At 41.7% G+C, this 26,344-nt stretch overlaps 2 protein-coding genes across 4 annotated transcripts in view; one reads left to right on the plus strand and one right to left on the minus strand.

Annotated features, from left to right (window-relative positions):
• GPX8 (glutathione peroxidase 8 (putative)) overlaps positions 1-3,352 on the minus strand; it is an 8,059-nt gene extending 4,707 nt beyond the window's left edge. Inside the window, exons 1-2 of one of the 3 annotated variants that reach the window (XM_018568186.1) lie at positions 3,239-3,352; positions 790-925 (exon numbers count right to left, since the gene is read on the minus strand). In XM_018568186.1, coding sequence (XP_018423688.1) covers positions 790-925; positions 3,239-3,340 — 238 coding nt within the window. In that variant the 5' untranslated portion in view covers positions 3,341-3,352. Of the gene's footprint in view, positions 1-789; positions 1,052-3,085 lie in introns of all 3 variants that reach the window. The other 2 variants (XM_018568184.1, XM_018568185.1) reach the window with 2 other exon arrangements.
• The window catches only part of CDC20B (cell division cycle 20B), a 40,240-nt gene extending 13,896 nt beyond the window's left edge, over positions 1-26,344 (plus strand). The window contains exons 3-12 of the mRNA XM_018568179.1: positions 9,012-9,228; positions 10,183-10,319; positions 12,330-12,426; positions 18,200-18,295; positions 19,690-19,886; positions 19,972-20,066; positions 20,984-21,209; positions 22,623-22,748; positions 24,016-24,133; positions 26,241-26,344. Of these exons, the coding sequence (XP_018423681.1) occupies positions 9,012-9,228; positions 10,183-10,319; positions 12,330-12,426; positions 18,200-18,295; positions 19,690-19,886; positions 19,972-20,066; positions 20,984-21,209; positions 22,623-22,748; positions 24,016-24,133; positions 26,241-26,344 (1,413 nt within the window). The remainder of the gene's footprint in view (positions 1-9,011; positions 9,229-10,182; positions 10,320-12,329; positions 12,427-18,199; positions 18,296-19,689; positions 19,887-19,971; positions 20,067-20,983; positions 21,210-22,622; positions 22,749-24,015; positions 24,134-26,240) is intronic.

Genomic DNA, 26,344 nt, shown 5'->3' on the forward strand with positions numbered 1-26,344 from the left:
GGGGGGGGGGGGGGGTCTGTTGGGTCCCTCCCACAGCTCTTCTATTTGCACAGACTGTGTGCAGCACAGTGATAACTAGGGATGCACCGATCTTTCGGCTGCCGAAACATATCGGGTGAAAATTGCACTTTTGGCCAAAAAAAAACCCCAGCATAGGAATGATTAGCTAGATTGCTATGGGGTATTTCAATTTGCAATAGCCAATAGCAGGGTGGCTATTGCACCCGTCCTCGGCTGCTGTCAATCAGCAGAGGAGGACCTGATGGAGAACTTCAGGTCCACCTCTGCTGATTGACAGCAGCAGTGGGCAGGTGCAATAGCTAGTCTGCTATTGGCTATTGAAAATTGAAATAGCCAATAGAAGCCTAGCTATTCATTCCTATGCTGGGTTCTTTTTCCCTGACTGACTGCGGCCCCGATGTCAGAAAAAAAACAAAAAACAGATAGCGGGGAAAGGTTTACCCTGCTAGATCGAGCAGAATAAACCTTTCCGGGAGAAAATGTTTCTCTCCCGGGCGGCCGGGAGCTTCTATCTAATAGCAGGAGGAGACTCCCGGAACGTCCGGGAGAGTTGGGATGTCTGTAAATGGCATTCGCTGAAGCTTTATGTTGGATAGAAGATCTATAAAGCAGCCCCATAGTATACCATATTTACTTTATATATCATCTATTCCGGTAATCTCCTGAAACTTTTATACATGAATGTTCTTGAGGCTTCTTTTCCATAAACCAATTTATTATTTTTAGAAGCCCTCTAAATTACAATGAACGAGAGATTGATTCACTTACCCACAAGGAAGCGGAAAGCAGGTTCAGCTTCACTCCCTAGAATCTTTATTTTGCTGAATATTGGGAATGACACTCCATAGTTGCCTTTAGCAAACGCTTCTATATCCCGGTTTGAGTTGGGCTCAGAGTCTCCAAACTGGTTGCAGGGGAACGCCAGGACGGTGAAGTGGGACGGGCCGAACTCCCTGTGCAGATCCTGGAGAGTTCTGTAGTTTGCATCTGTGTGCTGGCAGCCACTCGCCACGTTTACAACAAGACATGCCTGCAGAGCGGAGACAACCAAATGCAATCTCATTAACCCTCTGTGACATATCAATGGTGCTGCGTCAGTGCAGGGGCTGCAAACTTCTCCATTTATTGAGGTTTGGCTGTTACAGAATTTTCACCAACAGGATCAATTGAATTCTAGTGTTCACATGTCTGTACACGGCCTGGACTTGTCACTGTTAAATGCCTCAGGACACCCTGCTATGAGTTCACAATGATTACTGCAACGTTGTAAGGGTCAGTACAGTCAGATATGAGAGGAAGGGGCAATGGTTTCTTATGGGATCTAGTTTATAAAACACAAAGCATGTATATTATTATTATAATACAGGATTTTTATAGCGCCAACAGTTTACACAATGCTTCGTGATATAATGGGCGATCGTACAGTCACAATACAATTCAAGACAACAGTGTTAGGTGGGCTCTGACCATAAGAGCTTACAATCTACAAGGGAGGGATAACAAATAGAAAAGGTGGTAGCGGTGTGGAGATGAGTTGTCTGAGAATGTAATAGTTCCGTTGTTAGGTAGAGGAGGGATAGACTTCCCTGAAAAGATGAGTTTTCAGGGATTGCCTAAAGGATGACAGAGTAGGCCAGGGGTGGGCAAATTAATATGGAATTCAGGAGCCTGCTCCATTTATTTCTCAAAAGTTGGACACCAAATGAAAATTTTAAGGAACATTGCCTGCCTTGTTACTGGGATTTGTCCTGCCCTGAAGACGTAGGAGATAGCTGCAGAAGTTGGGGTAGGGGGTCCAAAGAGAAGCTCTGGAGAAGTCTTGGAGGTGATCATGGGAGGAGATGATAAGGGAGCTAGAGAGTTCTTGGGACAAGTGGAGAGGACAGTTTGGGGGATACTTTGGGTATTATTTTAAGAAACAAAATGCTTCATTACAAATACTTTAGTATGCCAGAGTAGGAGAGTATTGTACAGTGTATTGTAGCCATCAAAAGTGCAGAAAAGTTGGAGTTTAGGTGAAAATCCTTACAGGATAACTTAAGTTATTCAATATATAGAGCCTGACAAAGGCATCTAAGGAACCCGAAAAGTTTGCATCTGTAATACCTTAAATTAGTAAAGGATATCACCTAATCTCTAAACTGTCTGCACTAGGTCAATCTCTAACAAAATATTCTAATGAACTACAAGTCCCAGCAGCCAATACTCACCAAACATGACTACCTGTGAGGTTATCTCTATTAATTATGACTTATCAGCAGAGATGGAAGGACATAAGATACAACTTCCCGCCCATCGGATCTCTTGCAATGGTCACACAGGTCTTACAATCTATAAATATGATCTTTCACACTCCATGCGTGCTTACATAATCACACAACTCCTAAAACAATACCACCATGAGGCAATGTTATCCTGCCTTTGGCCACCTTTACCAGCACTAGGTTGTTGTGGTTGGTCTGGCTGTGAGCTCTAGTTCATCTGCTTTGAGACATACAGGGAAACTTGGTGAACACAGCTGAATATTTTGATGGCTGTGTATGCAAATTGTAAAATGTATGTTTCAGGAGCTGCAACATAATATACTCCCTGTTGTCCAAATTTCATCCAGGCCCATGTCCCAGGGAATAGGCAAGGCTGCATAATAGTTGCTACGTAGCTAAAACATATGATAACCTGCCTCTGACCAGAGGACAAAACATAAAAAGACATCAGCACCAAAAAGGTCAGTAAGCCCATCTTGGCTACTCAACTGCTGGCAAGAATTCATCCATTCCTCTTTGTTCTGTGACAGTGGAGAACCACATTCACTCCAAGTCTTTCTCATCATAAACTAGTACAAATATAAAATAATACATCATACAGAGCGGATTTGTCACAAGGAAGATCACTTGCCGCACATAAATATAACTACAAACTATACTTCCTGATACGCTGATAACACATTATCTCAAATACAAACATCCATTCCAAAGAGCTTGCAGTCTACAACCTTCCTCTCCTTCAGTTCAGCTGCTCAGTATAAGCAGTCGTAGAAGCACTCAGACTCTTGCAATCTACTTACTTTGCCTCTGTACTTGCTCAAATAAACCGGTCGTCCCCTGGAATCCGTAACTTCATAGGAATAGAAGTCTTTTTGCCTGGGTTTCAAGAACTTTAACTGCAGAATAAATAAGGCAGCTGTACATAGGACCATAGAAAAGAACACGAGGAAGACTTTAGCTTTTGGTGAGGAGGACTTCAGAGGGAAAGGAGAAGGCAGAGTCTCCATTTTGGAGATTTTGCAGGGAAGTTTGAGCAAGTCAGTGGAATGTAGCATGGGAGGAGCAGAGAGAACGTTGCTGGAAGCCAGATGCTTTCATAGCTAGAAAGAAGGAAGATCTAATGACTCGTCACCAGTCAGCTGGAGCTACATTGTACACATTGGGAGCTATAGAGGAATGTGGGAAGGTGTAGGATTGCATGTGTCCACTCAACCTACACATTTAAAACAATAAGAGCATTATTTCTATTGAAGTGACACTGAACTCAGGAGTTAAATCCTAACAATCCATTCAAGTACCTTAACTATTAACAAAAATGTATCTTATTTGTATATCACTCGGCTGGATATCCTCAAATCATCTCTGAATTCATGCCAACACTGTCTTTCCTTCTGGAGGGTGGCTACTTTTGTTCCCCATGGTCCCTGTGTGTTTTGTAAAGTAGTCACTGCTCCAAGCTTGCGCCCGTAATCAGGGGCGTATCTGCCGCGAGGCAAACAAGGTGTTTGCCTGGAGCGGCAGATTCGCTGAGGGCGGCGATGTTGCCTTGCCTAGGGCAAGTAATGGACGACAATCTCCACTTCCACCGCCACTTCAAGCTCACTCCTGTGATAGACTATCATTTCAATACTAATTAGTAAACTAAATGTGAAAAGGGGCTGCTGTTTTTGGCAATATCGGGTATGGCTATGAAATGCCATATTAAGTGTCAAGGCGCATCAAAGCTTAAACAGCTCTAAACCAAAAGGGGGTCCTTTATCTGTGGGTTCTGCAACCTTGTTAAATTACAACAAATAGTAATTATGTGGTATCCTTATACTTAGTAGACTTAAACGCTTGCATTTTGGGTACATATCTGGGTTAGGACTGTGACTTAGTGGACAATCCTGGGGCCCTGCATGGCTGGGTACTGGAATAAATTTCTACAGGGGCACTATCTGCCCAGAGTTGACCTGCAGTGTGGGTGGTAGTATGAATGTGGTAGGGCATTTCAATTTAGACTCTGTGCCAGAAAATGATGTGAATGGATGTATTTCCTCTATGGCCCCATTCACACTTAGAACAGAACTTGATCGTATGAGTCTCACCAATTTCTCCATGAGACTCATGCAATCTCCTGCAGGGAGAGGCGCTGTATACTATGTAATGACAGCTGCCATCCCCTACAGCTGTTGTGGAGGCTGACTCACCCTTTCCCAGGTGTGAATGGGGCCATTTAGGTGCTGTGGTGTATGTTGATGCTATAAACAATAGTATAAAGATATATTAGTATTTCAGATTTTACACATGATTCTTCCTAGGTAGTAATGGCCCATTCAGACCACATGTATTGGGCTGTGCTGTTCAATGCAATGATAAACTGAAATCTATTGTTTCCATAAGGTATAAATTCACAAGACTGGATGACATTGGACAATGCTGTATTCAAACACAGCATGACATGCTGCAATGCATTACAATGTGCTGCCTCATGCATTAAGGAATGAAAGTCAGTCAATCAATATGAAGCTAAGATCAAGAACATGGGGACATGAACTCAAATTACTAGGAGGAAATTTCAAAACTAACCTCAGAAAGCATTATTTTATGAATAAAAATTAGTTAATGCTTGGCACAGACTTCCAGCAGAGACTGAGTCACTCAACAAGTGAATTTAAACATGTTTAGGACAAACATAGATCTATACTCAGACAAAAAAGTTCCTGAAAAAACGAACAAAAAAAATCAACGAAAAAATATAAATAGTGGCCGACTTGATAGATCACTTGGTCTTTTCCTGCCATCAATTTTCCATTTTTTAATGTATGTTTTTTAAAATAAAAAAAGTATTTTGGCTTCAACTTTTAAAAAAGATTGTACTTCCATATAATGCAACATCTTAAAAACGAATGTCAACTGCATTTAAAGTGCATTTAGTGTGTATCAACGTGTGCCATATGCAACACAAGTGGTGTGAATCCAGCATTAAAGTGACACTAATCTCAGGAGTTAAACTTTAAAAATACATTCAGGTTCCCTAACTAATAACAAAAATGTATCTTATTTGTGTATTACTCGGCTGTAGATCCTCAAATCATCTCTGAATTGGTGCCGACACTGCCCTTCCTTCTGGAGGGTGGCTACTTATGTTCCTCTTGTCCTGTGTGTGTTGTAATGTAGTCACCGCTCTAAGCTCTCTCCCATGATAGGCTACAATCTAATACAAATTAGTAAAGTAAACCTAAGATTGTAGTCCATCACAGGAGTGATGAAGATGCATTTTGCCTGATTAAAAAAATCCCCGAACATCATGGAGAAGAATTTTTTTTTCCCCATTTTTAATTTTTTTAGCAGGAAATACAAAAAGACAAAAGTATCAACAGGTCCAGGGGCGGACCTACCGGCAGTGCAGCCGGTGCGGCCGCCCCGCGGTCCAAGGCTGAGGGGGCCCACTGACGAGGGCGGACTGGGTCGGGGCCCAATGACAGGGGCGGACTGGGTCGGAAAGCAGGAAGGCAGATACTGCGGCTGGGCAGCATGGAGTTAGCCGGGCAACACGGAGGCTCCGGGACTGTCAGTGTGTACAGCAAACAGCACTTTTCCATTCATAGCCACTGCTGTCCTCTCGTCTTCTAGTGCGGACTCTGCTGGAGGCCAAATTTACTTCTAAGTCCACTGTTTTGCGGAGTCCAGTGCATTGCTAATTCCTGAGTCCAGTGCATTGCTAATTCCTGAGTCCAGTGCATTACTAATTCCTGAGTCCAGTGCATTGCTAATTCCTGAGTCAAGTGCATTGCTAATTCCTGAGTCCAGTGCATTGCTAATTCCTGAGTCCAGTGCATTACTAATTCCTGAGTCCAGTGCATTGCTAATTCCTGAGTCAAGTGCATTGCTAATTCCTGAGTCCAGTGCATTGCTAATTCCTGAGTCCAGTGGGTTGCTAATTCCTGAGTATAGTGTGTTGCCACCTCCAGAGCGTTCCTAGGTCCAGAGTCCAGTGCGTTCATAGGTCCAGAGTCCAGTGTCCAGTGCGTTACTAAGTCCAGAGCCCAGTGTGTTACTAAGTCCAGAGTCCAGTGTGTTGCTAATTCCTGAGTCCAGTGTGTTGCTAATTCCAGAGTCCAGTGTGTTGCTAATTCCTGAGTCCAGTGCTTTGATAATTCCTGACTCCAGTGTGTTATTAAGTCCAGGACCCAGTGCGTTGCTAAGTCCAGAGTCCAGTGCGTTGCTAAGTCCTGAGTTCAGTGCGTTATTAGGTCCAGAGTCCAGTGTGTGGCTAATTCCAGAGTCCTGAAATCGATGAATAGTCACTCGCACTCCAATTTCATACCAAGCCAATTCCTTTATTGACTATAGTAGTGTCACAATCATAGCGACGTTTCGGAACCAAGTGGTTCCTTCTTCAGGCAAACATAAAACTACGGTGCCCACCCGACTTATGGGTTAGTTTCCAGTCAGGAGTGCATTGGGACATATCTTGGTATAATTCCAGAGTCCAGTGCGTGGCTAATTCCAGAGTCCAGTGCGTTGCAAGGTCCTGAGTCCAATTCATATACTATTCTGCATTGCTGTTTAATGTATTGCTGGTATTTGTAGTCCCCCTACAGCTGGTGCCATTGTGCATTAAAGTGTAAGCTCCTCTGTACAGAGATGGATGTGACTGGCTCAGTGTTCTCTGCACAGCACCTCTGTATATGTCAGAGTTAAATAAATGTATAATCATAGTGTGTGACTGAGGTGGGACATTAGAGTGTAAGCTCCTCTGTACAGAGATTGATGTGACTGTGGGGGGACATTAGAGTGTAAGCTCCTCTGTACAGAGACTGATGTGACTGTGTGGGGGTGGGGTGTATAGAGTGTAAGCTCCTCTGTACAGAAACTGATGGGACCGGGGCTGAAACAACTAATCGACTAAGTTGATTAAAATCGATGATGGAAAATGTTGTCAACGTTTTCCATCATCGATTAGTTGCCCCTATTTGCGGCTCCACACGCGCCGCACGCTTCATGCCGCACCTCCTCCCCGCCTCACCCAGCTCTGAGCTCTCTCCCGCCGCTGTCCGCCAAGATGATCACGTCATTGCAGGGAGACTGCAGCGTGGGGAAACGGCAGCTGCCGACAGTCCCAAGATCTCGGGGGAAAAAAAGAGTGTGCAGGTAAGACTGCCGCCACGTTTCCCCCCACATGCTGTATAAATGTATTGATGGGATAGTGATTGGTTGTATTCCTCTATAGCTGATGCTACATTGTGCTGTATATGTACCATCAGCTATAGAGGACTACAAATCCCAGCAATACATTATACACTGCTGTATTCCTCTATAGCTGGTGGTATTCTGCATTGTGCTGTATAATGTATTGCTGGGATTTGTAGTCCTCTATAGCCGGTGCCATTCTGCATTGATCCCTGTATCATTTTACACTTTCCATTTCACTATATTGCACACCACATTTTTTTTTTTTACTTCCACCGCTCCAAGCTTGACTAATGTGACTCAGTGTGCTCTGTACAGCACTGTGGTATATGTCAGAGCTATATAAATGTATAATAATAATAGTGTGTGACTAAGGGGGGGGGGACATTAGAGTGTCAGCTCCTCTGTACAGAGATGGATGTGACTGGCTCAGTGTTTTCTGTACAGCACTGTGGTGTATGCCAGAGCTATATAAATGTATAATGCTCCCTCTTTCCTTCCTTTTCTTCCTTCTCCAATTATCTCTGTTCTCTTTTTTTTCTTCTCCTTCCAATCCGAAAATGGTGGTTTACTCTTTATAATACCCGGGACTCTAGTTTTTGCTATGTTTGGTGCTGGTCGAGTAGGTTACCTGTATGCATGTGAATGTTCCCTATCCTATGTGTGACCTGACTACCGTTACCCCTCATCACTGTTGTTTATACCACCGACTGGGTCAACTTATGCCTTTTCAATTTCAAACCTATTACTATGACCTGTTTTTAGTACTATTGCTGTATTACTTGTATTTTGTATTTCTGAAAACCTCTAATAAAAATGAATGTTTAAAAAATAAATAAATGTATAATAACAGTGTGACTGGCTCAGTGTGGCGGCTGTGTGGAGGGGGCCCGGCCTAAAGCCGTGTAAGGGGCCCCACAATTTCTGATGGCTGCCCTGTGGGTGCATCCCTACTATATAATGTGGGGACCTGCCTTTAATTATCCAATCAATTTGGATCCAATCACACAGGTCCTCGAACTACTTAGTTGTTGGTAGGTCTTAAGGTGACTGTACAGTCACATTCTAACTTGTGGGGTGAGCTTAACATTTTTGTGTCCCAGAACACATATTTCCGTTTACAAATTTCCCTGTAGTTGTTTCACTGGCTATTTATTGTCATCCCTGTGAAATGCTGAACTGTTAGGACAGCTGGGTCCCCAATATTGAGGTAGCTATGATGACTTTAAAAAGATCCTGTCACCATAACATTCATTTTAACAGAAATACTTATATTATGTGCTCATCAGCCCCATGTAGTGGTCATAATGGGGTATTTCCCTGATATTACATTTAACCTGGAAAGAAAAGTATGCTAAAATAACATATTTTTGCCTCCATTCACACAGAACGTACATTAAATTTTGCAGGGGGGAATGGCTCTAAAAATTGTTTATAAATACACCCCATGGTGTGACACAGCTGTCATACAATACAGAGAAATTAGGATGCACTTTTGATAGGTTGTTTTTTAATGTTTTGCTAATTAACTTATATTTTTCTTGTCTTTAGACACCAGACTTCGGAAAAACTTCATACTCTAAATTCAAAAGAAGCATCTTAAGGCGTCGTACATGTCAAGTTCCAGTTGCAAGTAGCCCTATCACCACTAGAGGGCACTGCTGTCAAGCGCAAACCTTAGACAACACATTATGCCATGGCTCTGCTGAGTTGTCAAGTTCCTCTGAGGACCATTGTGTGACACCAGAGCGGTTGGTCTTGTTACCATGTGAGTCTCTTCAGAAACCACAACTTCAAACTACTTAGTCTGGTGTCTGCTTTGCTACTCATAAGTAATATCCTAGAAACTGCTGTTGAGTCATTGCCGATTTACTAAAGCATTTGAGAATGTGCAATTCAATTGCTCTTCTTTTTTAACATTAACTTAAAAAAATATATATAATATTAATAGGAGGTAAAAAAATAGAGGTTCAGGAAAACACCAGGTTATGTTTCAGTTAAAATAGCGATATTTTCAGGTGTAGTATATATCTGGAATTTGTTTTTCCAAATCTATCCATAACTATAGAGCACAGGTAGCAAGATGGATTCCTCCACTATGAAAGCTTGGTGGTGAAGCTCCTCTGGTATAGCCTGTCAATGTTTCCTAATAATAGATACATAAGAAATAGTCTGTGTATTGGCAGTGAGGCTTCTGCTCTGAAAATGGATGCTATAACACACAACATGTTTATATGTTCGGTCCTATGAAATTGGGGGTATATTGCTAAACTTCACCTTTGGAGCTGCATGCTGCCGGAAGTTCCGCTATCGGTACTCGGTATCGGCGAGTACCAAAATATAAATATCGGTACTCGATACCGAAAATGAAAAACTGGTATCAGTGCATCCCTAATATCCACACTTAATCCCTTGTGTTCTTGTACGATAAACTACTACGCATTGCCGAACCCGGCCTTGGGGTGGCAGGGAGGGTAAATCCGGTCCTGCTTGTACTGCTTTTCACTCTCCCAGTCTGTGCCCTGCTGTAGAATAACTGCAGAGGGTACTACTAAGTACAATTCAGTGATGTATTCTGCTTGCATTACAAAAACAAATTGAATGATGTATCAATGAATACAATGCTGCATTGATCTGTGTCTTTTATATCTGCCAATAATCATTGGGATTTTCTCTATTTATGAAATACTACTTCCTGCTAAAATGTATGAACTTGTTACAGACCTGACAGATGTGTCCAGCACTAGTGACAGTGACTCTAATCCATCCGGATCAAACGATGCTCCTACCCAGACCCTCAGCAAAAAGTCCATAAGAAAGTGTCTGCATCAAAGCAAGCTGACAATTGTCCATCCGCAGGTATGCAAATAATCCAATAAAAATGAACAAAATACTTCTGTCAATGTGTTTATAATATACTAGCAGCAAGGCCGCTAATCGAGTCAATAGATCACATGGGCGTTATGGTTCTGCTTTAAAGGATGCTACTAATAAACTTCCTACAAACATGGAGACCATCTCCAGCAAAAGTAAAAGTTATGAGGCTTGTTCACTAAAGAGCCGAAGGATTAAGCCGAAGCCTCGTCTAATCCTTCGGCTCACTTCGGTCAGCGGAGCACTTCGGTTCAGCTGAACTGAAGGGCTGCTGTATGGGCTATTCACAATAGCCCGGACAGTAGCCGAACAGCTCAGCCGAGCCGAACGCATATACCGCGGCTCAGCTGAGCCGAACAGACAGCCGAAGCAGACCGTGTTCTCCGCAAATGTAAACATACATTTTTTTTAAACGACGTGGGGTCCCCCTCAAGATCCTCCTAAACAATCTGGTAAGACACTTTAAAAAATGTGCGTGGGGTTCCCGCAAAAGTCATACCAGGCCCTTTAGGTCTGGTAGTAGCTTTAAGGGTGAACCCCACCCCCAGAAAACAGGGAGAAAAAAACCTGGGGTCCCCCCTAAAATTCCCAACCAACCCCGGAATCCGAGCACGGGCCTGGCCTAGACAAGCAAGTGCCCCCCACTCCCTAGGCCATACCAGGCCACATGATCCTCAGGATTGGGGGCCCCCCGTGGAAAAGCACCTCGTCCCCATGGCGATGAGGATAAGGGCCTCTTATGCCACAACCCTGACCCGGTGGTTGTGGGGGTCTGCAGGCAGGGGGGCTTATTTGCATTGGGGTACCCCGCCACCCAGATGCTGCCCCCCCCTTGTTAATGAGTGAGGGGTACTTGTACCACTACTCATTTACCAAAGGGTTACAGTAAAATGTAAATAAACACACCAAACTTTTAGAAAAAATACTTTAGTTGAAAAAAAAAAGTCCTTTAATAAAATTCCCCAAAATTAAAAAAAAATATCCAAAGGTCAATAACAACGTCCAGCGTTGTCCACACCACCGCCGACTCATCAAAAAACCCCCCAAAAACCTGACACCCTCCGGAGACACCCAACCTGGGACACTCTGGCTGGCGTCCTGCCTGCATACACATCTCCCCGCCTGCTCTGGTTACTAAGAGTTGGGCAGGGAGATGTGTATGGCCCTTACACATCTTCCTACCTGCTCAAAGCAACCTGGGATGCTCTGGCCGGCATCCCGCCCATCTTCGGATAACCAGTGACATCACTGGTTGCCAGGAGCTGGGTAGAAAGCTGGCCAGAGCGTCCCTAGTTGCTAAGAGCTGGGTAGGGAGATGTGCATGGGAGAGGGGTGGGGAGAGAAAAAAAGCCAGCTGTCTCTGTGGGCCAACAAATATTCACTGACCCACAGATCGGCGCCCCCGCCCCTTAAGTGGTGCCCAGGGCATGTGCCATATGTGCCATACCCTGGATATGTCACCGCATTGGAGAATGAGATGTTTAGTGTATTAGTCAATCAACTAACCTTGCAATCAAGTAGTTAATGGATGGTGGTTGGTCATACACTTCCTCAGAAAGAGGAGCAGGCCTTGATTAGTAAAGTAATGTTACCCAGTTTTTTTTAAAATTCAGAGATGGATATACAAATAACGAAACCCCAATGTGAACCATAAAAAGTACATGGGAAACACACAGAGAAGGTGCACAAGGGGGTGTTGGTTTGGTCCTTCTCCTGAAGAAAAGGGGGCCCTTTCTCTGCCCCCCCCCCACCCCCCCGGGGAGCAAAGCTCCTGACAAGCAGACCCCTCTACTCTTGGTCAGTAACTTTACAGTTTGTGCAGGAGGTGAAGCTTCATTTGGAGGGTCATTGGTTTTCTAGTTAGATACCATTGAGTATGGGTGACAGTAGCTCAGGTTAGATTGAAGGATTCCCATACATTAAAAATGATGTAAATTTTAACAGTTTGAAATATATTACACATAAGCCTACATCCCATAACTATTCAAATTTCAGGCATTGCTCGGATGTATTGAAGAACGTAAGGATGGATTACCAAAACAACAAGAGTCCGGTATCCGAATCTGTGAGGGACACACATGTACAGCCAGAGGTATTACTTTTTATCTTTGTCCACTGAGGTGCTGCCTGGGCCAAGGACTGTGGCTAATTCTTGTTAACATGAAAGGCTTTTCTATCTGCTAAGAGCGGTCAGTGCTTGGCAAATCATTTTATGACAGGTGGCTCCTTCAAACTTTTATTCTGATCAAATTAAAAAAGAATGCTGCTTCCAATATGTTCATTTTTCATTTCACATTTATAAACAAGCTGGCTTACACAAAAGTGTCCTTATTCATGTGTGCCTCTATACACAGGAAGTTTGATACCTATTTTTTCTCCTGCTTTGGGGAGAGAGTGTAGCATGTTGGGGAGAGATGTCAGGGACCGGGCTCTGGTCACAATCTCAGCATCATGAACAATATTCATCTAAGGACAGTGTGCTTCTCATTTTGGATAGACCTGGGAAGGGTTTTTATTGCTGTATGTGTCTCTGCTGGGGAAATCTAACCTCACTATTGTCTAGGTGACCATTGTTACTGGAAAATAAAGGGATGGATTGTCAATGGGACAGAGATATATTTCAATAAGGACACCTGTACCAAAGACAATGGTCAAAAATAGGATTACGCTTTATTTTGGGAAGATACTTCCTTTGTCTCTGGGGACAGAAAGTACAGGGAAATCTTCCAGATACGGACATAAACTTCAATATAAACCTGACACAGATTCTAAGTTTTAACCACTCAATCCATAAGTAAGAAAAGAAAGTTCCATTTTAACCAACCAGGAGATGGATCCAGTTTTATATAAAAGTGCTTACTTTACCATATCACTTTTATTGGCCATACAACATCTCTAGTTATTGTTAAAGCTGAACTCCAGGGAAATGACAAAACTGCCCTTGCGGTGGGGTTCCCCTGTGCTGCAATAGTTACATTCTTGTTTTTGTCTAGCGTACCTTGAACACAGTTTTATTTACCTTACCCTTTGCTCCCTCAGCAGCCAAAGCCCTCCTCTTCCCTCCGATGTTCTGGGTTGTGGACGGGCCCTTGGCGCGCTCACCTACAGTGCAGGACTTCTGGTCTTCAATTGTACGTGATGACATCACAGTGCAACCGAGAGACTGAGCTCCAAAGAGAAGCAACTTTAGGGACTGGTCACTTGGAGAGGAGGAGCGTGCAGGAGCGGGGGTTAAGGTAAGTAAACTGCTTTTATCAGGTACCCTAGACAAAAATGAGCATTTAATCCTTGCAGTTGACCCATGGGGGGGGGGGTGGGGGTTGACACCCCCTCTGCAAGGGCATTATAATTTCCCCAGAGTTCAGTGTAGGCATTAATTATCAGTGGTATTATGATGGCAGACTAGCTGAAGTTTTCCTTCAGCTTGACAATTTATTTTATATAAATTTACACTTAACAATTATTCTTATCTACAGTTATCAGCTGGTAAAACTTGGCTCAGGGTGCTTTAGATATAAACCGGACATATGCCTTCTGTACTGTGGTCTGCTGATTTTATGTAACTGCTCTGGTTATGAGTCATTCATCTCATCTCACAATCTAAATACTCAAAGACAAACTCCAGGCAGATACAATTTAATCAATGTAGTTATGTGTATGGTAAGGATCCAGCATGGTAAGGGTCCAGTATTTGCTTTTTACAAATTCCCCTGCCACCCCACTCAACTGCTGGAGCCCCCCCCTTCCCCCCACCACACACCTTCTAAATCTCTTTGTCCTGAGTGGGAAAGTGCAGGTTCTCTTAAAATTATAATATAATTGTTCTGTGCTTCTGAGGTCACACAGTTGACAGGTACATCAACTCTACTTTATACCCTGACCCCATGACATAAGCAAAAGTATCAGGCTCAGACATTGTAAGTAAATCAATATAACAGAAGACACATTTAAAAATACACTGAGGGGAATTTATCAAAACTGGAGCAGACAAAATCTGGAGCAGCTCTTCCTGGCAACCAATCAGCTTCTCTATTTCATTTGCAAATCTTAACTGAACAAATTGAAGAGAGAAGCCGATTGGTTGTCATGCACAGTTGCTCCAGATTTTGTCTGCTCCAGTTTTGATAAATTCCCTTTACTGTATTGTTTTACCAATTAATAGCTGCATATGCAGCTTTTGTAGACAGCATACTTTCCCTCTTCACTACTCTACATAGACAAATCAGGTCTCCTTGCAGTATGTAAAACTGCTCCGCAATGACAATCACCTTTGTCCACTAGAGTCTTTCATTATTCCTCCCTAGGAAATCAGCAATAGCATGATTATTATATTGCTTGCTAATACGGGGTAATTACGGGCTAATACTTGCTAATTATGGACATCATTTCTAATTACTGTGTGTCAACTGTATTATTTCTTCAATACTGTAATAGTATTGGACAACTACAGTATTAAACAGATGTACATTGTCAATAAAGCCTCCAGCTTGCACGTGATCACTTGGTCATAACTGATATAGTGTTTATATGACTGCAAACCAGTCTGATATTTTCCCAGTTGTTAGTGGGGACCTGAGCAGTCAGGAATAGCCAGGTTTGAGAGACAAAAGCTGTACACAGTGTTGGCTGCTAGCTATCAAAAGAAGGATATTTATCAAAAAAATCCCCAGCACAGGGCATCATGCTGATGAATGTTAATTCATGAATTATCCATATGAAGGGATGTTCAGATACCAGTGCCGATACTTGGCATTTTCATGAGAACTACTAGGGTCTCAGCAGTTGCAGCTGGGACCGGGCTCTGGCGCTCCACCACTGTCCTGAAATCATTAGTCTGTATTGTTTTAGAAAAACTGTCACATGACACTAAACAAAAATGTATCAGTATTTGTATCTGTGAGAACTTGGACAAGTATCAGTATTTGTACTTGAAAAAATGGTATCGGTGCATCCCTAATATATATTTATTAAAAAAAGTCATTAAAAACGGATGCACAAATCCCAGGAGCTCTGTATGCTCTTTAAAAATGACAGCTGCCTCCTAAACTTTGAATTTTTCTCTAATCTAGTCTTGGAGCTGGAAAAGTATCTTTACATGTACTTGTACTTGCACCGAATACGGTACTTGGTATCTGAACATCCCTACATATCAGCATATGACCTGAGTTTCCAAGCATGTGCTAGATTGTTTACATAGGAGGTTGACAGTCTATGTCTGTATTTTTTGTCATTTGGCAGCAAAGCTGAGACCTTTGTATGACCTACAATCTGATTGTTGATTAGCCAAAAAGTTGATGGGCACAATGTGCGCAACTCTTGATTGGCTGTCTAATCCATGCTAAGAATGCTTGCTAGTCTCCCCCCCCCCTTACAGCAGACACAAGGATTCATACTACCATGGTGCAAACATGCATATTTCAAAGATCATTCAGCTGCCATATCATGATTGATGTAGCACACAAATCGGTAATCTCTGTAGGTAGCTTTAGTTTACAACTCTATATATACAGTTGCATGCTTCCGTTTGGGCGCTCCTGACCAAATTACATTTTTACTTTGCTACTTTTTAACGCAGTGACTGGTAAAAAATAACATATTTGCAAATGTTAATGCAAGGTTACATCTTATTTTACAAACTGGAGAAGTAGAGAGGTGACCAGACATTTGCACATGCCAAAATATATTGTTTTTTCTTACTGAAGTTGTTTACTGATTTTAATTTCTAAAGTTAACTAAATCAACTTATAAAATGAACTAAATATGTAATTGAGGCAATCATCCTTTGGCCATGACTTAATGGGATTATGAGTACACAGTATTGGTGTTTGTAGACGGTTTCTCCCCATTTCAGTGGTTATGACAATTTATCTTTTAAAGATTTCTGTTCTCATTATCAATGTCTGTAGGCATCAGATTGTGACTTGATGTGATAACAGAGCTACACTTGCAGCTTTCATATCAGCTTTTGAGAATTTTCCATAAAGATTAAATTATCCGTTGAAGAGTATGACGGTCTTCAACATTTACATAGATAATACTTTTTTTTCTTTAATTTATTTATTTGCCCTGGACTTATTTTTGGCCTATTTCCACCTTTGCAGAGGTATTAAAAAAAATATGCCAGCAATGTACGCTGAGTGTGCATGAAGCAGGCATATGCAGTTGCTGTATATGAACACAGAAATGTACTTTTTTTGTCCTCTTCATCTCCACTTCCTGATTCCTTTTGAAATGGCCACCTCTGTGCTCTGCAAGCAGTCTGTGTAAATTAACACTCTCTCTCTGAGCTAGCTCCCCCTATTTGTTAGTATTCATTGTTTTGTGACCTGGAAAGGCAGAGCTGGTGTGCCGTTATCTTGTTATCTTGTTACAATGACTCCCAGGGAGGGTGTCAGCTGCTTTACAAATCCAACCCCAGTGTCAGACCGAGCTTCCTGTCGTGAAAATGTTCAACTTGCAGGACTCAGGCCTACTAAAAAGTACATGAACAAAATAAGAAAGCTGAAAAATGAGCTTTGGTTGCATGCAGATAGTTAATTATATCTGGGACTTCAGCTCTGAAATCCATTTGCAGGAGTTTCTGGACTTAGACTCCCAGACCATTATTATAGCATGAAGCTTTTTGTGACATATAGTATATGGTTTCAATAGTCAATCTAATGAAAAGTGAAATTCCAGTCATGGTTGTAATCTGGTGGGATGAAATAATTCTGGGTTTATGTCTTCAGTGTTGAGGTCTCTCCATCAAGTTTTCCAACGCTGTTTACCTCACCTTGCAGTTTTGTTTCTGCTGCAACATTGGTGCCCCCTTCCTTTATCACCCCTAAATGTTTTGTTTGTATGAAACTGCATTAGGGACAGCTTTCAATATTGCTTTTATCTTTTTGTTAGAGTGAAGGAAGTGAAGATCCCACTGTAGATTCACACATGCGATGTAGCCTCAAAACAGAGAAAATGGTTCTTATATAGAGATTGACATACTGTACAATAAAAAATAACTACAGGGTTTCCTTGGCTTGGGTCCAAAGCCACAAAAGCTCATAGAAGTTCTCAGCATTCCAGATCAAAAATAAAAGACAATTAGGAGAGAACTGAGGGAACTACCAAGGAATATGAATACTCAGTTGTCTTGCTAGTAATGGTGTATGTGAGTGCATGTATGTGATGTATGTGACACATTTAGATGAAGGAAGGTGGGGACATAAAACCAGGGCTGTATTTGGATTCAATGCTGTGCCTCTCTGTCCCTAGATAAATCTTAATCCTCTCCACATGTTCTGCACACACACATCCCTATAGTTATTTGCTGAATTTTACCACAAAGGTCCAGAGGTGGCAAGGAGAGTATAACACAATAAAAAAAAGCAAACACAGCTTGTAAATGCCCCCCACTATCCTGCTACCTTAGGCTCTGGTCTATATAACTGCCATTGTAGTAAATACAGCCCTGCAAAACACATAGGATTGGTATTCATATCAACACTTTTTTTATGTTTTTATGTTTTTTAGTGTGGACGGATTTGAACTCTTGTTAGATTTTACTGCCATGGGAGGCTCCATTGGAGGATTCCTTCACTTCCTGTCTGACAAATAGGCTGTCCTCAGGACTGGAAGTGAGGGGAAATCTCTCTAACACTAGCACAGACTGAAGTATAAATGTTTTTTAGGTTAAGTAGGGAATACAAAAAACTCGGTCAGCTTTTTTGTTGTCTGTTTCCCTGGTGCAGATTTTCCTTTACTTCCTGTTTGGTAACAGGTTGTAATCAGAACAGATATTTCTCTCTAACGGCACCCTAGTGTATAGATACACATTTGTTAAAAAAAAACTTGATAGTTTTACATTTCAATCTTCTGTCTCCATATAGGCTGCCAAAACAAGAAAAACTTATGTGATAATTCTTCTGGCTCAAAGATCCGGCCAGAGATGAAACTGCATGTCACAGGGCTACGGAATGATTACTGTAAGTTCCTGTAAGTTAAACTTTATTATTGTTTTATTTAATTTGTTTATTTCTGTTATTGGCATAAAATAATATAATTTATTAAAGTGTAAGTTGCAGTCAACTGGAGGGACCCTGGGTGCTCTTCAGATATCTAATTATGAGAAGGAAGAAGGAGAAACTTTTACATAACATTTAGGGTAATGGTGAGGTTATTTCGTTACCAGGCTTTATATTTAATTAAGAGGTGTGCATTGACTTTCCACTCCCAGAAAGGGTCTGTCTTCACCATGGAAATCACTGCTTCTACTGGTAAAAGCCTTAAAGTGACACTAAACTCTGGAGTCAAATCTTAGAAATGCATTCAAGTACCTTAACTATTAACAAAATTGCTATATGTGTAGCACTCGGCTGTAGATCCTAAAATCATCTCTGAATTGGTGCTCACAGTGTCCTTCCTTCTGGAGGGTGGCTACTTTTGTTCTCCATAGTCCCTGTGTGTGTTGTAAAGTATCCACCGCTCCAAGCTCACTCCCGATAATAGTCTACAGTCTCATGTTTAGTTAGCTAATTTGTATTGAGATTGTAGTCCATCACAAGAGCAAGCTTGGAGCGGTGACTACTTTACAACACACACACAGGGACCATGGGTAACAAAAGTAGCCATCCTCCAGAAGGAAGAACAGTGTCAGCACAAATTCAGAGATGATTTGAGCGTCTACAGCCGAGTGATACACAAATAAGGTGCAGTATTGCTAATAGTCAGGGTACTTGAGTGCACTTGTAAGATATAACTCCTGAGTTTAGTGTCACTTTAATATTGGCTCCTCAAAGTGGAACTAGACCCACCATTTTAACTGTCTTCCAAAACACTTACTTTTAAGGCATGCCTCTGGTAATTACTTTCAAGAATGTCAGTGTGCTTATTTCAGCTCTCAACCAAACCTTCAAGCCATGAAATGGCTGGTGTCATAGCTGATCACATGTGCAGCACAATGGCAACTACAATCCAAATAGAGGCTAAGATGGCACCCTCCTCACCTGTAACAGATAAGTAGGCATAGTTCTGCTTTATAAAGAGAGTTCAGCAAAGGAAACTTAAAGCATATGTAAAGGGAAAAAAAACAACAAAACACCATATTTCGTACTTTCCCAAAATACATGCAAATTTCCAAAAAGTACAGACAAATAACTGTTGATGTTCCAGAATTAGTGTGTGCTCCTACCCTCTTCTTTGACTTGACAACACCGTGCACTTGGGGCTCTGAATTCCAAAGCATGTGGTGTCGGCCCTGCCAACTCCTCTTTGTACATAGGCAGAGAGCACAGGAAGTTAACAGCTCACAATATTTCTGATAAAATCAGCAGTTAATTTTAATACACTGTACATATGATATGTATTCCTTTCTCTACAGATCTAAATCTCCTGGACTGGAGTTCAAAAAATCTTGTTGCCATAGGATTAAAATCAGTGACATATATCTGGAATGGAGAAAAAAATAATGTTACACAATCAATACATTTAGATTCACCTTCCACATATGTTTCTTCAGTATCATGGATAGCGGCTGGGACATGTTTGGCCATTGGGACCAGCAATGGGGAGGTTCAGGTACAGTTTTGTTCAATACCAGTAGCCTTATTCATAAGAATTCACAGTTGTCTATGAAATCAATGACTATGTTATTCTTTTGAAGCTGTGGGACATTGAGACCCAGAAAAGGCTAAGGAACATGCTGGGACATATGTCTGTAGTTGGAGCTCTGAGCTGGAATCAGCATATCCTCAGCAGGTAAGAGATCAAATAAAATGTTCTTAATAAAATACAAAGGACTGATGCAATGTTTTTCCTGTTTTTACACATTTGCTCCAGCTTATGAGTTTGGGGGAACCTACCAGTCTTGATAGACTGTGCAGAACAGTGCTAAAGATTTATTATGAGATGACGGTATGGTTCATCCCTTTCCCTCTATATCATTTAAAACAGTGGTTCTCAACCTGTGTAACCTCAAGACCCACATTTGTCCTTGGGCATTAAGTTGTGACCCAAGTTGCACTGCAATGGAATGCAGTGTGAGCTGCTGTGCTGTTATGGAGCTCCATCCATATGTGCATCCACTTGTACAGCTTCCTTGCGCGCCCTGTAGAGCTGCCGGCGCCAGAATGTGATGTCACTCCGGTCAAGCCACCTCTTCAGGGTACGCAAGGTAGCTGAGCCTCTCACCTAGAAAAGTGGAAGGCATGCGGTGACCCACTGAACACGGGGTGGCGACCCAATTTTGGGTCACGACCCACCAGTTGAGAACCAAGGATTTAAAAGAAGTGTACCTTCACAATACAATTTTAAAGGTTTTTTCCAATCTCTCTAAGAGGTCATGGGAAACCTCTCCATATAGCACATTCTGCTGATCTCTTTGCCCAAAATCCATCAATCAAGCTGTTTGAGCTGTACTGTGTAAATGTTACAAGGCTATCTAAGGTTTAAGTGATTTGGCCTTCTTTGATGTAGCACTGGCCATGCTCAGAAACTCATATTGCCAGGCAACTATCATTTGCCGAAGAACGTCAGCAAAGGCAGCCTTTATATTTCTCTCAGGACAGGTTTCATGTTAATATAGAATTGTTATGCTTTGGAATTTAAAAATGAGAGTTATAAAGCAAATATCAGTAACAAATGCTATTTGTGCTTTATTGTTAATTATAATCCAGTGGATCCAGACTTGGGCATATACACCATCATGATGTCCGTGTGGCAGAACACCAAATGGGAACACTACGTCACCAGCAAGGCATTTGTAGTCTAAAGTGGTCACCATCAGAAAAGCACTTGGCCAGTGGATCAAGCGATGGGCACCTCAATATCTGGCCATATGATCCAGGATCAATCAAGCTAAGCAATCCTCTACAGAGCATTCTACATCCCACTGCTGTAAAGGTGAGAGAGAGGTGTACTCTTGTTATTAGTCCACTGGGTAGACTATTTTGAAGGACCAAGAACTAGGAATGGATTAGGACCTAAGATAGGTACAGTTTATGAGCAAAATATTTAAAAAAATTTCTTAAGGACATTTATTTTTCATTAACTTTATAGAAAGTCTTGAGTTTCATGAATGTTTTTATACGTCTGTCCTCTTCATAACACAACAGATATGGTTTTTGCCATATGATGATTGCACTTTTAAGGCACCCTCCCTAAGCATTTTTTAGTAAAACTTACTTACCTGAAATACAGTTCACTGTGTGGTCTGTTTCAGTCCTACACAGCTTCTCATACATGTCCTGAACTTCACTGACTGTCTGCAATTTTGTAAACCTTGATGGACTTTGCATCAAAGTCAAATAGTGGCAGCAACAGAGATCCACTCCTACAGGTCAAACAACTGTTACATAGTTACATAGTTACATAGTATTTGAGGTTGAATAAAGACATTAGTCCATCAAGTCCAACCTATTAGGATCTCATTCTAGGAGAACCTGTACCCCTGTATATTACGGTCCCTTAAGAAATCGTCCAAAAGTTTCTTGAACAATTCCACATTCTTTGCTGAAATCACTGTCTGTGGCAGTGAGTTCCAGACCCTAACTGATCTTACTGTGAAGAACCCTCTTCGTCCCTTGTGCTGGAATTTTTTTTCCACCAATTTTAGTTGGTGGCCTCTAGTTTTTGCAATGGAATTAATTTTAAACAGTTTATCGCTAATGTTGCTACCACCATTGAACGTTTTGTACATGGAGATCATATCCCCCCTTAATCTCCTCACCTCCAATGTGAATATGTTTAAATTTAGTAGCCTCGTCTCGTAGCTTTGGTCCTCCATACCCCTAATTAGTTTGGTTGCCCTCCGCTGGACTTTTTCCAACTCAAGGACATCATTTCTTAGTACTGGTTACCAGAACTGGACCGCGTACTCCAGATGAGGTCGAACCAATGATCTATAAAGTGGCAAAATTATAGACTTGTCCCTGCAAAACTGGGCACTGAAAACTACTGACCATCTTCTAGCACTGTCTATACACAAGTAGAGTGAAGGGAGACGAGATCTTCACCCTATATTCTCCCTAATAAGTGTCTTATTTGTTACATCATCACTGGACCTTCCGCAGGGTGAACACAAATGCTCCCTATAGTAAATGGAGGTAAATACACTATACAGATGTTTTATGGAACTTTAGGGAGCATCTGTGTACACCCTGCTGAAGGTCCTGTGATAATGTAACAAATAAGACACTTTCCTGAAGTTAAGCAGTTTTTTGCATTGATCAGCATCCTGGACTCTGAGCCAAGATCAGTATCACCTTCATCAGACAATGAACTGCTCAACACTAAGATCAGTATTATCTTCACCAGGCAATGAATTGGTGTCCATGGCTCTCAGACACTCTTGCTGTGGGAGGTGGAATGAGTGATGGGAAAATACGCATCTGGGACACAACTAGTGGAAAAAACATCAAATCATTTAATACAAATTCACAGGTAAGCCCCAAAATGTTTCAGATTGTGTAAAACAATAGATATCCTGTACACTGTTGGGGGCTTTTAAATGCAAACCTGAGTCCCTCCAAAAAGAGCAAATTTCTACTGTTTATTTGCTGAGTTGATAAAAATGGGTACAAAACAGAGTAACTTCTACCTTACAGTAATGATATTGAGAAAAGCGAAATAAATGTATTTATCCAGATAATACTTGGGTTCCAAAACCACATGGATAGACCAGAAGGCCTGCATGGTGCCTTGCCTTCCAGTTGGGCTCTTCTCATGGAAAAGCTAAAAGGAACTAGCAAATATAATAAACTAAACAGATGGTACTGTTGACAATGACTTAACAAGGCCTGACTACTTTGAAGTTTTTAACGTTTTTAGATGGATTACCTTAGATATCATATCAGACACATTTGATACCTATCATTACAGTGCTTATTATGAAAGCCCAAAGTTGGCTCAAAGAAGAGAAAAACATTGCTGAAATGTTGGCAGACGGTGTATAAATTTGATATATTTCAAGTTGTACCGACACTGTAGCAGGGTACCAGCTAATATTCTAGGTTTTTAGAACTTTTAGGAAGGTGACTGATGGGTTCTAGAATAATAATAATAAGGTACTTAAAGTGATATTAAACCCTCAGATTTTTTAACATAAAACAATACTGTAATGTGTGCCTTACTGTAATCCATGGTTGTTTCACTTCTCTTTGCTGCTCTTCCTTTTAAATCTGTATCTGTTCTCATGCTGGGGAGAACTTCTGTTTTGCAGCAGACTGCCTTGTCTCAGGAATGGATACACGGTGTCTGTGTATACGTTTGTATAGGCTTGTAACCTGAGCCAGCACTACAGGAAGAGGCCCTGAGCTGAAAAGGGAAGTTCTCCCCAAGCATGAGAAGACATGAGGATTTAAAAGAAAGAGCAGCAAAGAGAAGGGAAACAACCATGGATTACAGTAAGGCACACATTACAGTATTGGTTTATGTTAAAAAATCTGAGGGTTTAATGTCACTTTAAGCTTTAGACTCAGAAGCACATCCAGAACAGCTCTGTGTTTCTTCCAGTTACTTTTGCATTGCTTAATTTTTCCTTTGCATTGCACAGCAGCTGCTGGGAGCTGTTTCTGAGTTGCTAGAAGCCTATTTTGAGTTTCTAGGAACCGATTCTGAATTGCTAGAAGCTGCTTTTGTGTTTCTTGGAACTGATACTGATAAATATTATATTATCATATTCCTAAAATTTTTACTTTTCTTTAACAAGATCTGTTCTATTCTTTGGCTGCCTGTAACAAGAGAGTTGGCCACCAGTCATGGGACACCGAGAAGCCAGGTGACTGTGTGGCAGTATCCAACTTTATTAAAAAGGACAGATATATATGGTGAGTCTATAATTCCTTCCTTAGTTACTATTTTTAAATGCTTTTAAGGAGAACTACATTCACTATAAAAAAATCTTTGAACACCTGTGAAAAAGTTTGCTAACCCCACTATTAAGCAATTGCTATAGTGACAAATGATTTAATGTATGAATGTAATTATAGTAGGGATGTCCCAATACCATTTTTTCAAGACCAAGTACAAGTACTTTACCTCAGGTACTTGCTCATACCAATTACTGATACTTTTTCTCAAAGTGACATATGTAATTTTTTTTTCTAAAACAATACAGACTAATGATTTTAGGGCACTGTAACTCAATCCATGATCCATGATCCAAGACTACAAATCTCAGCAATCGATGATTATTCAGCTGTGGAAACGGGCAACCAGCAATCATGAATTGCGGAGATATGTAGTCCTCTATAGCCGGTTGCCATTCTCTATTGCTGTAGAATGGCAACCAGCAATCCCATTAATCCATGATTATACAGAAATTATACGGGGCTGCGTTTGGGTCTCACCAGGGATGCGTTTTTGGTCTCACCAGCGATGCACGCTGATCTCTGCAGGACTGCGTTTGGGTCTCTCTAGGGCTGTGTTTGGGACTCACCAGGGCTTTGTTTTGGTCTTACCAGGGCTGCGTGCAGATCTCACCAGGGCTACATTTATCTCTCACTAGGGCACAAGGGCATTGCAGTGTCGGTGGTATGTAACACCCACATTTGCTCATGTCCTGATCCTCCACTTCAATTTTCCATCTCCAATCATTCACGCGACAAACTCCCGATGCATAATGTAGAATCTGACAGATGTCGGCAAAATATAAACAATTGGGCGGAGCTAGCGGTGGTTCCGACCAACTGTTTACTATTGGCCGGCACCTGCCAGAGTCTTCCTGCAGGTCCCGGGCAAAAAACAACAACAACTGGGCGGAGCCGTCTGGCTCTGCCCAGTTGTTTAATGACAGATCTGCGTCCCCAGGTCATTTGGGGACGCTGATCTATCATTTACAAGAGGGCAGGTCGAGCCGTAAGATCACAGCTGGCTATGCACAGCTGTCATGTGCGTGGAGATCGGTCGGCTTCGGCCGATCTTTCTCCACGCTTCGGCTGTCACTACGGCTCAGCCGAGCTGAAGCATATACGTTCGGGTTGGCTGAGCCACTCAGCTGCCTTCGGCTGCTGTACGGGCTATTGGGAATAGCCCGTACAGCAGCCCTTCGGTTTGACTGAACTGAAGGGCTCAGGCAGCTAAAGCGAGCCGAAGGATCAGCTGCAGCTACGGCTGGATCCTTCGGCTCTTCTGTGAATAAAACTCTAAATTTCTAGTAGCTATTCCACAAACGGTGGTGGGGCTACATAAGCAGTGATCTACTGTGGTGACACCAGAGATGGTATAATTGCCACTTTATTAGGACAGTTTCACCACTACAGCCCATAGGTACTGTTACAAAGATTAGGACCAAGATTTTCTGGCTTATATACCAAGATTGTAGTTTGCGGAGCAATATTGTAAAGGGTACAGTGCAGGAACCTGTCCTCTCTGACTAGCTTTGAGGGTTTTATTGCTTTTTCAGGACATAAGCATGTGTATATTTCCTGTCAGGACATAAGCATACAGTATGTATATCAGGTCTCAGGACATAAGAATGTGTATATCAGGTGTCAGAACATAAGCATGCGCATATCACCTATCGAGACATAAGCATGTATAAGCATGTATATATCAGGATATACACATCAGCATGTGTATATCAGGATGGAGGACATGAGCATGTGTATATCAAGATGGAGGACATGAGCGTGTGTATAGGCTTCAGGACTTAAACGTATGTGTATCAGGTCCTAATGCATACCATAAATGGAAACTCCCATATTCCTGTCCTGACCAGTTTTTTAAATAAGATTGACCTTACGTCATGACAACAATACTCCTGATTTTGCACTTATAGCTTTCTGCTCGGAATAGAGTTTGCTGCAGTTTTGCGGAATTAGAAATCCACAAGACTCTGCATGATTAGATGTGTATTGGTATTATATGTTTCTATAGCAAACAATTCATCTGAATCTGCATCATTTGATCTGGTTCTTTATTTTACACCTACAGGTCACAAAGGAAGAGTTTTATACCTGGCATTAAGTCCAGATCAGAAGAGGTTCTTTTCTGCAGCTGCAAATGAAACAGCAGTTATATGGAAATATACAGAATAA

This window comes from Nanorana parkeri, unplaced genomic scaffold, assembly GCF_000935625.1.
Source record: "Nanorana parkeri isolate BGI_ZX_2015 unplaced genomic scaffold, ASM93562v1 scaffold1152, whole genome shotgun sequence".
Classification (NCBI taxonomy): Eukaryota; Metazoa; Chordata; class Amphibia; order Anura; family Dicroglossidae; genus Nanorana; species Nanorana parkeri.